The sequence below is a fragment of the Lichenostomus cassidix genome, chromosome 27 (assembly GCF_008360975.1).
Source record: "Lichenostomus cassidix isolate B80296 chromosome 27, HeHo_3.0, whole genome shotgun sequence".
NCBI classification, from domain to species: Eukaryota; Metazoa; Chordata; class Aves; order Passeriformes; family Meliphagidae; genus Lichenostomus; species Lichenostomus cassidix.
In genome coordinates this window covers 3,935,161-3,952,648 of record NC_139507.1, presented here as the reverse complement: position 1 = coordinate 3,952,648, position 17,488 = coordinate 3,935,161, and the positions used below count along the sequence as shown (strand labels likewise).

The 17,488-nt window shown below is 45.0% G+C and overlaps 1 protein-coding gene and 1 long non-coding RNA gene across 10 annotated transcripts in view; both read right to left on the bottom strand.

Moving 5' to 3' along the window:
* LOC146426662 (uncharacterized) overlaps positions 1-17,488 on the bottom strand; it is a 117,029-nt gene that overhangs the window by 797 nt on the left and 98,744 nt on the right. The window lies entirely within an intron of this gene.
* LOC146426681 (plexin domain-containing protein 1-like) lies at positions 4,643-9,163 on the bottom strand. Its single transcript, XM_085083534.1, has 3 exons — positions 9,136-9,163; positions 7,082-7,242; positions 4,643-4,827 (listed from the first exon to the last, which is right to left on the bottom strand). The coding sequence occupies exons 2-3, from the start codon at positions 7,184-7,186 to the stop codon at positions 4,708-4,710; spliced, it is 225 nt and encodes a 74-aa protein (XP_084939660.1). The 5' UTR covers positions 7,187-7,242; positions 9,136-9,163; the 3' UTR covers positions 4,643-4,707.

Genomic DNA, 17,488 nt, shown 5'->3' with positions numbered 1-17,488 from the left:
TGATTTTTTCCTTCAACTCCACCACCCGAATTTGGAATTTCTCTTTCTATTCCAGCACAAAAACCTGAGGAATCAGAGCTGGAAAAGCCCCAAACCCCTGGAGCACAGCTTGGGTTTGGTTCTCCCCTTGAATTTTTCAGGAAAAATCCAAAATAATTTCCAAATAAAACACTTTTTCATCTCCCTGAGCTCAGGAGTTTTATGGATCCCAATCCAGGCGTTTCCATGCCGTTTGGATTTTTGGGATTTCCCCAATCCAGGCGTTTCCATGCTGTTTGGATTTTTGGGATTTTCCCACCTCAATCCATCCCAAATTCCCACATTTTCTCCAGAATCCTCCTGGCAGCACCACAAACCCCAGGGATTGCTGCTAATTCTCACTTTTAAAGTCTTTTTTTCCCTCAAATCCTTGGCTTTTGGGAACTCCTGGAACTTTGGGAACTCTTGGGAATTCTGAGGGGGAAGAGAAGGACCCAAAATCTTGCTTTTCCCAGGAGTTTATATTCAGAAAAACAGGGAAAAAAACCCCTAAAATTGTCAAAATTCACAATTCCAAATTGCACCGTTTGAAAAGAGAGAAACCCCAGAGAAAAAATCCATTTTTCACTCCCAACCATCCCGAAGGAAATCAGATTTGGGGCAAAAACTGATGTGACAAAAATCCCTTTGAATTCTTCCCACCGTAGGGAAAGAAACCATTTTTTAGCAAAAAAAACTTTATTTGGGAATAAATTCCTTTTCCAAAATTTGTCTGCAGAGAGGCTGGCTGGACGAAAATCACCTGGCATGAGGAATTTGGGGTTTTGGACCATAAAATGCAGCAAAAAACAAACCCCAGAGGCTGAGAGGAAATCAAATCCAGGACCTGAGTGCCACCAAAATTCCATATTTATCTGTGATGTTTCCAAAAATTTGGCAGATGAGAGGGAAAACATTAATTAGGCAAACCCAGCCTTTGGCACTAATCACCAGCAGATTTTATATTTTGGGATCAAATATTCCCCAAATGTGGTTATCGGGATAAAGAGCTGGGGAGGAAGAGGGAATTTAAAAAAAAAATGGGGAAAAGGGGGAAAAGCCCCAAAATCTGACAGTTTTGGTGGTTGGGGGAGGAGATTTTAGCTGGATTTGGGGTTTTGTGGGGTTTTAAGGGTTTAGGGTTGATGTGTGGGGTTGTTTTGGGGTGAATGATGTTGAATTCTGGTGGCACAGGAGGAGCAGAAAAGGCTGAGGGGTCAGAGCTCTTCCTTGGGGTTGGGATTTGGGATTGGGTTGGGATTGGGATCTGGGATTGGGATGTGGGATTGGGATCAGGGATTGGGGTCAGGATTGGGATCTGGGATTGGGGTCAGGATTGGGATCTGGGATTGGGGTCAGGATCTGGGATTAGGGTTGGGATCTGGGATTGGGGTCAGGATCTGGGATTGGGATCAGGGATTGGGGTTGGGATTTGGGATTGGGATCTGGGATCTGGGATTGGGGTCAGGATCTGGGATTGGGATCTGGGATTGGGATCTGGGATTGGGGTCAGGATCTGGGATTGGGATCTGGGATTGGGATCTGGGATCGGGGTCAGGATCTGGGATTAGGGTCAGGATCTGGGATTGGGATTGGGGTTGGGATCTGGGATTTGGATCTGGGATTGGGGATCTGGATTTGGGATCGGGGTTGGGATCTGGGAACAGGTTCGGGATCTGGGATTGGGGTCAGGATTGGGATCTGGGATTGGGATCTGGGATTGGGATCAGGATCTGGGATCTGGGATTGGGGTCAGGATTGGGATCAGGGATTGGGGTCAGGGATTGGGGTTGGGATTTGGGATTGGGGTTGGGATCTGGGATTGGGATCAGGGATTGGGATCAGGATCTGGGATCTGGGATTGGGGTTGGGATCTGGGATTGGGATTTGAGATTGGGGTTGGGATTGGGATCAGGATCTGGGATTGGGATCTGGGATCGGGGTCAGGATCTGGGATTAGGGTTGGGATCTGGGATTGGGATCTGGGATTGGAGTCAGGATCTGGGATTAGGGTTGGGATCTGGGATTGGGATCTGGGATTGGGATTGGGATCAGGATCTGGGATTGGGATCTGGGATCAGGGTCAGGATCTGGGATTAGGGTCAGGATCTGGGATTGGGATCTGGGAATAGGTTCGGGATCTGGGATTGGGGTTGGGATTGGGATCTGGGATTGGGGTCAGGATCTGGGATTGGGAGCTGGGATTGGGGTCAGGATCTGGGATTAGGGTCAGGATCTGGGATTGGGATCTGGGATCAGGGTTGGGATTTGGGATCCCCAAATCCATCCAAACCCACTCCGGGGCTCATCACATACCTGGAGAAATTCAACCAAAACTAGAAAAACCCCAAAACTCTACCATCAACGGCGATTTTCATTTTTCCTGCAGTGTCCAAACTCTCCTCAAAGACCCAAAATTCCCAAAACCAAACCTGGATTTCCTCCAGGATTTTCCCACTGCATCCCTGGCCAGCAGAGAACTCATTTGGGAAAAATCTCAGATTTATTTTCCTTCTCTCTGCCTCCTTCAGGGCCAAAGGATCACAATTAGCAAATTAACAAACTCATTAAGACCCCAAAAGCTCCTCAAATCCATCCCAGAGCTCCCGGAGGTGAATCCTCTGCGGGGTTTTGTCCTCAAAAATAGTCCAAATTCCCTTTTCCCAGAAGCAGGAAGGGCTGATTTGGGGGAAGATTTGGGGAAATGGGAATGGGAAAAGTGGGAATGATTGGAAAATCAGGAATGATTGGAAAATCAGGAATGGAGGTCGCTGAGCCTAGATTATTCCAATTAAAATTCCAATTAAACTCCGATTAAATTCCAATGAAAGGGGGAAAAGGAGGGAAAGGGACAGAGCAAGGGACAGGAAGGTGACCCTCCTGGGTTTGTTCCCAATTCCCAAAAGCTCCCAGAAGTTGTCCCAAAAAATCTTTTCTGCTGCTCCAGGAAATCCTTGGAGAGATTTCCTCCTCGTTCAGGCTCCAACAGAGGAGGGGAGAGGGAAAAAAAACCCAAAAAAGGCAGAAATCCCCACAAAGCAGAAAAATCAGCTGAGCTTTCCCCCAACACATCCATCGGTGTCTGCGAGGATCCAGTTCCATTCCTAAAAAAATCCCATTTGGGGTCTGTTCCTCTCCAAAAATCCCATTTGGGGTTTCCTCCTCTTCCAAAAATCCCCTTTAGGGTCTCCTCGCTGCTCCTTTTTCCAAGAGGGGACAGACTTGGCGATAGGACGGCAGAAGATTCCGGTGCTCCGGGAACACGGGAGGTTTGGGATTCCTTGGGATTCTTTGGAATTCCTCGGGATTCTTTGGGATTCCTCAGAATTCCTTGCGATTCCTCGGGATGCCTTGGGATTCTTTCTTTGGGATTCCTCGGGATTCCTTGGGATTCCTCAGAATTCCTCAGGATTCCTTGCGATTCCTTGGGATCCTTTGGGATTCCTCGGGATTCCTTTCGATTCCTCGGGATTTCTCGGGATTCCTTCCTTGGGATTCTTTGGGATTCCTTGCGATTCCTTGGGATTCCTCAGGATTCCTCGGGATTCCTTGGAATTCCTTGGGATTCTTTGGGATTCCTCAGAATTCCCTGGGATTCCTTGGGATTCTTTGGGATTCTTTCCTCGGGATTCCTTGCAATTCCTCGGGATTCCTTGGGATTCCTCAGAATTCCTTGGGATTCCTTGGGATTCTTTGGGATTCCTCAGGATTTCTCTGGATTCCTCAGAATTCCTTGCAATTCCTTGGGATTCTTTGGGATTCCTCAGAATTCCTTGGGATTCTTTCCTTGGGATTCCTTGGGATTCCTCAGGATGCCTCAGAATTCCTTGGGATTCCTCAAAATTCTTTGTGATTTCTCTGGATTCCTTGGGATTTGTTGGGATTCCTCAGAATTCCTTGGGATTCCTTGGGATTCCTCTGGATTCCTCAGTATTCCTCAGGATTCCTTGGGATTCCTTGCAATTCTTCGGGATTTCTCAGGATTCCTCAGAATTCCTTGCAATTCCTTGGGATTCATCAGGATTCCTCGGGATTCCTCAAAATTCTTTGGGATTCCTCCAGATTCCTCGGGATTTCTCGGGATTCCTTGGGATTCTTTCCTCAGAATTCCTTGGGATTCCTCAGGATTCCTCGCGATTCCTTGGGATTCCTCAGTATTCCTCAGGATTCTTTGGGATTCCTTGGGATTCTTTTGGATTCCTTGGGATTTTTTGGGATTCATCAGGATTCCTCAAAATTCTTTGGGATTCCTCAGGATTCCTTGGGATTTTTTGGGATTCCTTGGGATTCTTTCCTCGGGATTCCTCGGGATTTCTCTGGATTCCTCAGGTTTCCTTGCGATTCCTCAGGATTCCTCGGGATTCTTTGGGATTCCTCGGGATTCCTCGGGATTTCTTGGGATTTCTTGGGATTCTTTGGGATTCCTTGCGATTCCTTGTGATTCCTCAGTATTCCTCAGAATTCCTTGGGTTTCTTTGGGATTTCTCGGGATTTCTCTGGATTCCTTGCGATTCCTTGGAATTCATTGGGATTCCTCAGAATTCCTTGCGATTCCTCGGGATTCCTCAGGATTCCTTGGGATTCTTTCCTCGGGATTTTTTGGATTCCTCAGGATTCTTTCCTTGGGATTCCTCAGGATTCCTCGGGATTCTTTCCTCGGGGTTTTTTGGGATTCCTGGGGAGAAGCGCTCAGCACTGCTCAGCCTCCACGAATCCCTCCTTCTCCTGGCTGGCTGCCTCCACCTCGGCGTAGGAAGCGCCGTTGGAGCGATTCCGGAATTTCATGGCCGGCCAGCGGTGTGGCCTTCGCTGGGGACAGAGAGAGGGGACAGTGAGGGGCTGGGAATCCAGGGAATTCAGGGAATTCACCCCAAATCCCAGGGAATTCACCCCAAATCCCAAATCAGGGAATTCATCCCAAATCCCAGGGAATTCACCCCAAATCCCAAATCAGGGAATTCATCCCAAATCCCAGGGAATTCACCCCAAATCCCGAATCAGGGAATTCACCCCAAATCCCAGGGAATTCACCCCAAATCCCGAATCAGGGAATTCACCCCAAATCCCAGGGAATTCACCCCAAATCCTGAATCAGAGAATTCACCCCAAATCCCAGGGAATTCACCCCAAATCCCAAATCAGGGAATTCACCCCAAATCCTGAATCAGGGAATTCACCCCAAATCCTGAATCAGGGAATTCATCCCAAATCCCAGGGAATTCACCCCAAAATCCCAGGGAATTCACCCCAAATCCCGAATCAGGGAATTCACCCCAAATCCCAGGGAATTCACCCCAAATCCCAAGGAATTCACCCCAAATCCTGAATCAGGGAATTCACCCCAAATCCCAAATCACGGAATTCATCCCAAATCCCAGGGAATTCACCCCAAATCCCAAATCAGGGAATTCACCCCAAATCCCAGGGAATTCACCCCAAATCCCAAATCAGGGAATTCACCCCAAATCCCAAATCAGGGAATTCACCCCAAATCCCAAATCAGGGAATTCATCCCAAATCCTGAATCAGGGAATTCATCCCAAATCCCAGGGAATTCATCCCAAATCCTGAATCAGGGAATTCACCCCAAATCCCAAATCAGGGAATTCACCCCAAATCCCAAATCAGGGAATTCATCCCAAATCCCAGGGAATTCACCCCAAATCCCAAATCAGGGAATTCACCCCAAATGCCAGGGAATTCACCCCAAATCCCGATTCAGGGAATTCATCCCAAATCCCACGGAATTCACCCCAAATCCCAGGGAATTCATCCCAAATCCCGAATTTGGGGAAAAAACTCATTTTCCCAGAAATGAGGAAAATGGATCCTGGGAGACTGGGATGGTCAGTGTGGGGGTTGGAGGGTTGAAAATTTGGGATTTGGGATTTGGAAAGGCGGTTTGGAGCTTTCCAAAGGGTTTTTTGGGATGAGGTGATCCCGCTGAGCCCCAAATGGGGAGGGGATGGAGCTTCCCTTGCTCCATTATATGGGGAATAAAGGGATTTTTCAGTGGTATAAACTGATATCCACAGGTGAATCTAAAGGGAATAAACGGATATCTAAAGGGAATATCCAAAGGGGTTTGGGGTTTGGGGTTTGGGTTTTGGGGGATTTGGGATTTGGGCAATTTGGGATTTGGTGTTTGGGATTTGGGGGATTTGGGATTTGGGGGGTTTGGGGGGTTTGGGGTTTGGGGTTTGGGGCATTTGGGATTTGGGGTTTGGGGGATTTGGGATTTGGGGTTGGGGGGTTTGGGGTTTGGGGGATTTGGGATTTGAGGGGTTTGGGATTTGGGCAATTTGGGATTTGGTGTTTGGGATTTGGGGTTTGGGGGATTTGGAGTTTGGGATTTGGGATTTAGGGTTTGGGATTTAGGGTTTGGGATTTGGTGTTTGGGGTTTGGGGGGTTTGGGATTTGGGGTTTGGGATTTGGGGTTTGGGGGTTTGGGATTTGGGGTTTGGCATTTTGGGGTTTGGGGTTTGGGATTTGGGGTTTGGGATTTGGGGGTTTGGGTTTGGGGGGATTTGGGGGTTTGGGATTTTGGGGTTTGGGGTTTGGGGTTTGGGGGTTTGGGGTTTGGGGTGGCATTTTTGGGGTTGGGGGTTTGGGATTTGGGTTTTGGGGTTTGGGGTTTGGGATTTGGGGATTTGGGGGATTTGGGATTTGGGGATTTGGGGTTTGGGGGATTTGGTGTTTGGGATTTGGGCTTGGGATTTTGGGGGATTTGGGATTTGGGGATTTGGGGTTTGGGATTTGGGGATTTGGGGGTTTGGGGGATTTGGTGTTTGGGATTTGGGGCTTGGGATTTGGGGTGATTTGGGGTTTGGGATTTGGGGTTTGGGATTTAGGGGATTTGGGATTTGGGGGATTTGGGATTTGGGGGATTTGGGATTTGGGGGATTTGGGATTTATTTGGGATTCGGGATTTGGCATTTATTTGGGATTTGGGCAATTTGGGATTTGGGATTTATTTGGGATTTGGCATTTATTTGGGATTTATTTGGGATTTATTTGGGATTTGGGACGGCAGAACCCAGAAGGGGTGCAGCTCTCCCTCACCTCGATGAAGAAGAGGGCAGCAGCGGATGTGGGGTGGCTGCTGATGTAAATGACAGCCAGGATGATGGCAGCCAGCAGCAGCACTGCCACCGCGATCCCAACCATGCTTCCCGTGGGAACGGCAGCGCCTGAGCTCCGGGAGGGAAAGCTGCTCGCAATTCCTGGGGGAAAAAACAGATTCAGCTCAGCCTGAAGGGTTTTTAGCTTTTATTTTTTGTATATCTGTAATTTTGCTGTGTGGTTCGAGGCTTCCCAAAATGCTAAAAATCTCTTTTTTATTTTGGGAAAAAAAATCTCTTTTTTATTTTGGAAAAAAAATCTCTTTTTTATTTTGGAAAAAAAATCTCTTTTTTATTTTGGCCAAAATGTTGCTCTCAGTTGGAAAATCCAAGGGAATTTCGCTGCCTCAGAGCCCCAAAATGTGGAAAAAACAGTGAGTTGGGGGAGCAAATGTGGGGTAATTAACCTCATCAGCTGAAGGTGTAATTGGATGATTAAGGCTCAATGTGTTAATGAGACAGAACTTATAAAATGGGAAGATCTTGTCCATTTTGGGGTGTAGCCTCTTAAATGGGCTTTGTGAGCCCTGAATGCACCTTAAAGGCATTTTAATAAATTTTTCTGCTTTTTTATTCTCCCAATTTTGTCTGGCTTCTCCTTCAGGTAATCCCTGCTCAGGCATCACATCCACATTCCAAAATGTGGAAAAAACAGTGAATCGGGAGAGCAAATTTGGGGTAATTAACCTCATCGGCTGAAGGTGTAATTGGATGATTAAGGCTCAGTGTGTTAATGAGACAGAATTTATAAAATGTGAAGATCTTGTGACTCATTTTGGGGTGTAGCCTTTTAAATGGGCTTTGTGAGCCCTGAATGCACCTTAAAGGCATTTTAAATAAATTAATCTGCTTTTTTATTCTCCCAATTTTGTCTGGCCTCTCCTTCAGGTAATCCCTGCTCAGGCATCACTCAGGCACAGAGGGTGGAGGTGATTATTCCAAAAAAAAATCCAATTTGGGGAGAAATTCGGCTAAAATTTGGAACAACGGGGATTTCAAAGGTTTCCATCCTGCCAGCTGAACTTCCTGCTCTGCCCTTGAGGAACAGGAATTCCAGGAAAAAGGGGATGGAGCCTTCCAGCCCTCTGGAATTAGTGAGGCAGCAGCAGTTTGGGGCTGATGGAAAGATTGGGATTGAGCCAGGATTTCTGGGAACGGGGAGGGAAAAGCAGAGAGGGGGAAAAAGGACAATTCCTGGTTGGATTTTACTGTTTTTCAAGTCCCAGCTGGGGAAATTCAAAGGAAAAAAAATAAGATTTGTGTCTGTGGAAATATTGGAAATGAAGGGAATTATGTGGAAAGGGAAAATTCCTTGAGTTGGCACAGCAGGGATGAGTGGGAAAAGTGGATCCAAGTGGGATCAGAGGGAAAAGTGGATCAAAATGGGATTAAATGGAAAAGTGGATCCAAATGGGATTAAATTGAAAAGTTGATCAAAATGGGATTAAATGGAAAAGTGGATCAAAATGGGATTATATGGAAAAGTGGATCCAAATGGGATTAAATGGAAAAGTGGATCAAAATGGGATTAAATGGAAAAGTGGATCCAAGTGGGATTAAATGGAAAAGTGGATCCAAATGGGATTAAATGGAAAAGTGGATCAAAATGGGATTAAATGGAAAAGTGGATCAAAGTGGGATTAAATGGAAAAGTGGATCAAAGTGGAGTCCAGGTGCTCCTCATTGATCTGAAATGCCCCAAAAGGAGCCTGGATTTCCTCCAGGATTGATTTATTTGTTTTTTATTATTTCCTCCAGAGCTCTGTCCCAATCCTCTGCCATCAAACCCTCTCTGTTCCCAGAGGGATTAAAGGGAAAAGTGGAAAATTGGGAAAACAGAGCATTCCCAGCTCTCTTCTCCCTGCCTGGAAAGGCACTGAGCAGGGAGAGGACAGCAGGAATTCCAGCTGGAGCACTCCTTGCTCCCTGCAAAGCTCCCAAATCCAGGGAAATTTGGGATCCCCGCAGCAGGCAGAGAGGGGGTGAAGGTCTTACCTTCTCCTGCCGCAAACTGGTTGAGTTTTGTGTCATCTGGGAGAAGAAAATGAGGGAAAAAAATAAAGTTAGGAGTTTTCTGCGATATTCTAGTGTTTCCCACCTGATTCTGTCCCTCTGGTTGGGATTTCTGGACAGTTTGGGATCTCTGTGGAAAAGGGAATTTGGGAATTTTGGTGTTTGGAAAACCGCAGTGACAGCAGGAGGGTTTGGATTGTGGTTTTCCTTCCCTGAGGTGGCACCTGGAGCACAAATATCCAGGGAAAAGGATCATTCCCAGTGAGGTTTGATCCATAAATGAGAAAATTCCATGTGTTCAGCCCATGGGATTTACAGCCATCAATCCCAAATAAATCCACGGGATGTTAGTCACACCGTGGGTGTTTTGGATGTCCCAAAATCCATTCCTCGCCTCGTTCTGGGAGAACAAGGATCTGTCTGACAGGGATTTGTCTCTCCATGGGTTCCACATTGCTGAATTGGGAATCCCAATCCTGAATTCCCTTGGCTCGGGAATTCCCTGGCAGCAGCAGGGGCTGGGGAGTCAGGCTGGGCAGCAGGAGCAGCTCTGGGAGCTGGAGGGGTGGGGAGGGTGTGGATCCAAAAATTGGGGCTGGACGGGGATTAGGGTCAGGGTTTGGGGTCACCTTTTCCAGGGATCAGGGTCAGGGTTTGGGGTCACCTGTCAAGGGACAATCACCAGGGAATTTGGGGTCACCCATGAGGCGTCAGGATCAGGGTTTGGGGTCACCTGTCCAGGGATCAGGATCAGAGATTGGGGTCATCTTTCCAAGGATCAGGGTCAGGATTTGGGGTCACCTTTCCAAGGACAGTCACCAGGGATTGGGGTCATCTTTCCAGGGATCAGGGTCAGGGATTGGGGTCACCTGTGACGGATCAGGATCAGTGATTGGGGTCATCTGTCCAAGGATCAGGATCAGGGTTTGGGGTCGCTTTTCCAGGGATCAGGATCAGGGTTTGGGGTCACTTGTGAGGGATCAGGACTTGGGATGGAGGGGTCACCTGTCCAGGGATCAGGATCAAGGATTGGGGTCACCTGTCCAGGGCTCAGGCTCAGGATTTGGGGTCACCCCGCTGGGATCAGTGCCTGGGCTCTCCTCCTGCACCCACCTTCGGTGGTGAGGCTGTCGATGAAGAGTGACGCCGTGGGGGAGGTGACATCCTCAGCCTGCGGTGACACGGAGCTGTCCGGGGCTGCCGAGTAGTGTCCTCCCTCCGCCAGATCCTCGCAGGTCCTTTCGTCCGACTGAGGAAGGAAAACAGGGAATTTGAGGGGATTTTTCCCAATTTTCCTCCAGCAGGAATTCCAGGAGGGCTGAGCTGCCCAGGCTGAGGTCCAAACCGAGAGGGGACAAGGGGGACAAGGGGGACAAGGGGGACAAGGTCCAGGAGGGACCCAGGGGGTGGAGAAGAAGAGGAAATTTGGGAAGAGCTTCAGTAGGATGAGCTGGGAAATCCTACAGCCTGAGATTAGTGCAGCTCTGGGTGACACCATGAGGATCTGGTGACACCATGTCTGGTGACCTCATGAGGGTCTGGTGACCTCGTGGCTCTGGTGGCCTCCGTTTCCCTCACTCAGCCCTCTGGTTGATGGGGAATAAAGTGGAGTTTTCAGTGAGAAAAAAGGATAAAACCACTAAAAAACCCCAAAAAACCCAAATAAACAAACAAACACAATCCAGCAAACAAACAAAAAAAAAACCCCAGACAAAACAAACAAAAAAACCCCAAAAAACCCAAAACAAAACAAAGAAAAACCAACCTAAAAAAACCCCAAACCACAAAAAAAATCCCAAAGCAAAACAACAAATCAAAGAAAAATAAAACAAAAAAACCCCAAACTAAACTAAAAAAATAAACCAAAAAATAAACCAAACAAGCAAAAAACCTCAAACAAACAAAAATCCTCAAACAAACAAAAGCCCCAAACAAGCAAACAAACGAAAAAATCAAACCCAAAGCAAACAACCACAACAAAATCCCAAACCAAATTTAAAAAAGGGGAAAAAAACAAAAAGGAAAAAAATCATAAATTTAAAAAGAGCAGAGGGCAAAGCAGAAGCAGATGTTGGGCTGCAGCCGAGGAGTTTGTCCAGCGTGGATCTGTGAGCTCCAGAGGACAGCGAGGGTGAGTAAGAGTCACAGGGAGGGAGGAGAATCCCGAAATGTCCCAACGGGGATCCTGCTGGGGTGGGAGCGGGATAACGGGAATATGGGATAACGGGAATAACGGGATAATGGGATAATGGGATAACGGGAATAATGGGATAACGGGAATAACGGGAATATGGGATAACGGGATAACGGGAATAACGGGATAACGGGAATAACGGGATAACGGGAATAACGGGAATATGGGATAACGGGATAACGGGAATAATGGGATAACGGGAATAATGGAATAACGGGAATATTGGGAATAATGGAATAACGGGATAATGGGATAACGGGAATAATGGGAATAATGGGGATAACAGGATAACGGGAATGAAGGGAGTAATGGGAATAACGGGAATAATGGGAATAAAAGGAATACAGGGAATAAAGGGAGTAAGGGGAATAACAGGAATACAGTGAATAATGGGAATAATGGGAATAATAGGAATAAAGGGAATAATAGGAATAAAGGGAATACAGGGATTAATGGGAATAAAAGGAATACATGGAATAAAGGGAATGTAGGGAATGAAGGGAATGAAGGGAATGTAAGGGATAGAGGGAAAAATGGGAATAAAGGGAAAAAGGGAATGTAAGGGATAGAGGGAATAATGGGATAATGGAATAATGGAATAATGGGATAACGGGATAACAGGAATAATGGGAATAACGGGAATAAAGGGAATAACAGGAATAAAGGGAATAAAAGGAATACAGGGAATAAAGGAAATGTAGGGAATAAAGGGAATGAAGGGAATGTAGGGGATAGAGGGAAAAATGGGAATAAAGGGAAAAAGGGAATAAAGAGAATAAAGGGAACAATGGGAATAAAGGGAATAAAGGAAATAAAGGGAATGTAGGGAATAAAGGGAATGAAGGGAATGTAGGGGATAGAGGGAACAATGGGAATAATGGGAATAATGGAAATAATGGGAATACAGTGAATAAAAGGGAATAAAGGGAATACAGGGAGTAAGGGGAATACAGGTAATAATGGGAATAATGGGAATAAAGGGGAAAAAGGGAATAAAAGGAATACAGGGAATAAAGGGAATAAAGGGAATAAAGGGAATAGAGGGAATAAAGGAAATACAGGGAATAGAAGGAATAAAGGGAATACAGGGATTAATAGGAATAAAAGGAATACAGGGAATACAGGGAATGAAGGGAATGTAGGGGATAGAGGGAATAATGGGAATACAGGGAATAATGGGAATGAAGGGAATAAAAGGAATACAGGGAATAAAAGGAATAAAAGGAATACAGGGAATAAAGGGAATGCAGGGAATGAAGGGAGTAAAGGGAATAGAGGGAGTAAGGGGAATAATGGGAATAATGGGAATAAATGGAATGAAGGGAATGAAGGGAATAGAGGGAATAAAGGGAATGAAGGGAATAAAAGGAATACAGGGAATAAAGGGAATAAAGGGAATAATGGGAATGTAGGGAATAAAGGGAATGAAGGGAATGTAGGGGATAGAGGGAATAATGGGAATAATGGGAATAAAGGGAATACAGGGAATACAGGGAGTAAGGGGAATAATGGGAATAAAGGGAATACAGGGGATAATGGGTATAATGGAAATAAAGGGAATACAGGGAATAATGGGAATAAAAGGAATACAGGGAATAAAGGGAATGCCGGGAATAAAGGGAGAGGCAAAGGGGTATCTAAAGGGAATAAAGGGATATTTCAGTGGAATAAACAACTACCTACAGGTGTTTCTAAAGGGAATAAAGGTTTACCTAAAGGGATATCCAAAGGGAATAAAGGAACATCCCAAGGGATATTTATAGGGAATAAAGGGAATAAAGGGAATAAAGGGATATCTACAGGGAGTAAACAGCTATCTACAGGTGTATTTAAAGGGAATAAAGGGATATCCAAAAGGAATAAAAGGTTACCTAAAGGGATATCCCAAGGAAATAAAGGGATATCCAAGGGGATATCAAAAGGGAATAAAGGGAAATAAAGGGATATCCAAAGGGAATTGCAACGGGAATAAGGGAATATCTAAAGGGAATAAAGGGATAACTAAAGGGATATCTGAAGGGAATAAAGGGATAACCCAATGAGTATCTAAAAGCAATACAGGGATATCTAAAGGGAAATCCAAAGGGAATAAAGGAATATCTCAAGAGAATATCCCAAGGGAATAAAGGGAATAAAAGGAATAAATAAAGGGAATAAAGGGAATAAATAAAGGGAATAAAGGAATATCTCATGGGATATCCCAAAGGAATAAAGGGATATCTAAAGGGGTGCCTGAAAGGAATATAGGGTTACCTAAAGGGAAACAAGGGAAATCCAAAGGAAATAAAGGAATATCTCAAGAGAATATCCCAAGGGAATAAAGGGAATAAATAAAGGGAATAAAGGGAATAAATAAAGGGAATAAAGGGATATCTAAAGGGGTGCCTGAAAGGAATACAGGGTTAACTTAAGGCAATAAAGGGAAATCCAAAGGGAAATCCAAAGGAAATAAAGGAATATCTAAAAGGGAACAAAGAGAAATCCCAAGGGATGTCTAAAGGGAACAAAGGGATATCCCAAGGGATGCTCAGTCTGCTCCAGAACCCCACAGGTCAGGAGGAGATGAACACCCATTTTCTGAGCTGGAAATGGGATTTTCCCGCAGCTCAGCAGCATTCCCTGCCTCCAGGAGGATCCCCAGGCTCACCTGGCCGCAGCCATAGGATAACCACTCCTCCCTGTAGCGATCGAAGCCGCTGGAGCACCTGGGGGAAAGCAGGGTTAACCAGGGTGGTGATCCCAAAGCCCCCAGAAATCCCAAATCCTGCCCTGCTGGATATTTGGGATAACAGGGTGATGTCCAGGATTATATACAGAGTGTGGATATTTGGAATAACATTATTATTATTATTATTATTACAAATAATAATTATGTTATAATAATAATATTATACAATAATTACTTCTATGTAATTATTAATAATGTCATATATAATGTTATAGAATAATAATTATGTTATAATAATAATTATGTTAAAATAATAATAATCCTGGGTGATGTCCAGGATTATATCCAGGGATGTGGATATTTGAATAACATAATTATTCCAAATAATAATAATAATAATAATAATAATAATTATGATGTTATATAATAATTATTGTTATATAGTTACTAATAATCTTATATATAATGTTATATAATAATAAGTATGTTATAATAATAATTTTGTTAAAATAATAATGATCCTGGGTGATATCCAGGATTATATCCAGGGATGTGGATATTTGGAATAACATAATTATTCCAAATAATTATTATGTTATAATAATAATAATAATGTTATATAATAATTATTGTTATATAATTATTAATAATGTCATATATAATGTTATATAATAATAATTTATGGTTATAGTAATAATTATGTTAAGTATAATAATAATCATGGGTGATATCCAGGTTTATATCCAGGGTGTGGATATTTGGAATAGTATTCCAAAATAATAATAATAATAATAATAATATTAATATGTGTTATATAATAATTATTGTTCTATAATTATTAATAATGTATCTATAATGTTATAGGATAATAGTGGTTATATGTGTTATTATTTAAATTAATAATCCTGTGTAGTATCGGGTTATATCCAGGAAGTGGATATTTGGAATAACATAATTATTCCAAATAATAATTATGTTATAATAATAATGTTATAGAATAATTATTGTTATATAATTACTAATCATGTTATATATAATGTTATAGAATAATAATTATGTTATAATAATAATTATGTTAAAATAATAATTATGCTAAAATAATAATAATCCTGGGTGATATCCAGGATTATATCCAGGGTGTGAATATTTGGAATAACAGGGTGGATTATATCCAGGGATGTGGACATTTGGAATAAAAGGGTGAATTACATCCAGGGTGTGAATATTTGGAATAACAGGGTGATATCCTGAATTACATCCAGGGATGTGAATATTTGGAATAACAGGGTGATATCCTGAATTACATCCAGGGATGTGAATATTTGGAATAACAGGGTGAATTACATTCAGGATTATATCCAGGGTGTGGATATTTGGAATAAAAGGGTGAATTATATCCAGGATTATATCCAGGGTGTGGATATTTGGAATAACAGGATGAATTACATCCAGGGATGTTGGGTTTCCACCCAGCTGTGCTGGAAAAACCCAACAATTCCCCTCCACTTGGGGAAAAAGGCTCAGCAGAGCTTCTCCAGGGGCAAAGCAGAGGGGAAAGCAGGAGAACAGCAGGGCTGAGTTGGAGTTTCCACTCCCAGACTCAGCGCCAGGCGAAGCCTCCACGAGGCTCTCTGGGCTCCTTCCAGCAACATCTGCACAGGAAAAACACTGCGGGAGCTGCAGATGACATCAGGAGAGCTCCAGGCCGAGAATTCCCTGCAGGAACAGGGCATGGAGAGCTCTCTGGCCTCGGGAAAAGCTCGGGGAGGAGGAGAATCCCAACCAAATGTGGATTCACCCAATTCTGAGCAGGGGAAGGAGGAACGGCAGAGGAGCTGCAGCTGCTGCTGAGCTGTTTGCTCCAAGCCCAGCTCCTGGCACAGTTAAGGGGTTGGGAGAGGTGAAAATACAAATTGTGGTGTTTGGGAGAGAGCTGGGAGGGCTCTGGGTTGGGATTGCAGCCCGGGGAGGGTTTGGGAAGGTGCTGTGGGCTCGGCAGGAGCAGCCTGGGGGAAGTGCCAGAGGTGGCAGTGATGTTCTGCTCCAGCCAGAGCACCATTCCCAGCACCTTCCTGCCACCAGAATTCCCATCTGGGAGCTGCAGTGTCCCCAGGGGCGTGGGATGGTGGCCAAGGAGAAGAGCAAACACCTGATGGTTTAGGATTTTAGATCTTAATTTTCATTTATCAGTAATCCTGTGGTTTTTAATGTACAACTCTGGGCTCCAGACAGGGTGCTGAGCTGCTGTTCTCTCATTTTTAGACAAAACAATTCCTCTCTGAGCTCAAAACTCGAGGACACCTCACTGTCTCAGAGCCCAAGAGATGTAAACAGCAGTGAATTAATTGTGGGAGCAAACTTGGGGTAATTAACTTCATCACCTGAAGGTGTAATTGGAGGATTAAACCTCAATATGCAAATGGACAAAAGTTATAAAGTATGAAAAACTGCTGACTTTATAAAAAATTTATAAAGAATGAAAAACTCCTGCCCTGCTGTCCATTTTGGGTGTAGCCCCTCAAGTGGACTTTGCCCTAAATGGACCTGAAAGTCTTCAATAAATTAATCTGCTTTTTATTCTTTTAACCTTATCTAGCCTCTGTTTTAGCTAAACCCACCAAGGCATCAGCAGCAACAGGAACTGGGATTTTGGGGGGTGAAAAAGGGGAGGTCCAACATTTAAACCAGCAGAACCATGAAGGGTTTGAACCCAAACCAGCCCAAACCAACCCTCTGCCCCCCAGGCTCGAGTTTTGTTCCCAAATCCACTCTGAATGTCCCATGCCCTGCTCTGAAGCCACCACTGAGCCACTGTCACTGACAGGTGCCACTGTCCTGGCTCAGGGTGGCTTTAGGATGGCTCAGAATGGCCCAGGGTGGCTCAGGGTGGCTTTAGGGTGGCTGTAGGGTGGCTCAGGGTGACTCAGGGTGGCTGTAGGGTGGCTCAGGGTGGCTTTAGGGTGGCTTTAGGGTGACTCAGGGAGGCTTTAGGGTGACTCAGGGTGGTTGTAGGGTGGCTCAGGGTGGCTCAGAGTGGCTCAGGGTGGCTGTAGGGTGGCTTAGGGTAGCTCGGGGTGGCTTTAGAGTGGCTTTAGGGTGGCTTTAGGGTGGCTAAGGATGGCTCAGGGTGGCTCAGGGTGGCTGTAGGGTGGCTCAGGGTGGCTTTAGGGTGGCTCAGGGTGGCTCAGGGTGGCTCAGGGTGGCTTCAGGGTGGCTCAGGGTGGCTCAGGGTGGTTTTAGGGTGGCTTTAGCGTGACTCAGGGTGGCTGTAGGATGGCTCAGGATGGCTCAGTGTGGCTGTAAGGTGGCTCAGGGTGGCTTTAGGATGGCTTTAGGGTGGCTTTAGGGTGGCTCAGGGCAGCTGTAGGGTGGCTTTAGGGTGGCTTTAGGGTGACTCAGGGTGACTCAGGGTGACTCAAGGTGGCTTTAGGGTGGCTCAGGGTGGCTCAGGGTAGCTGTAGGGTGGCTTTAGG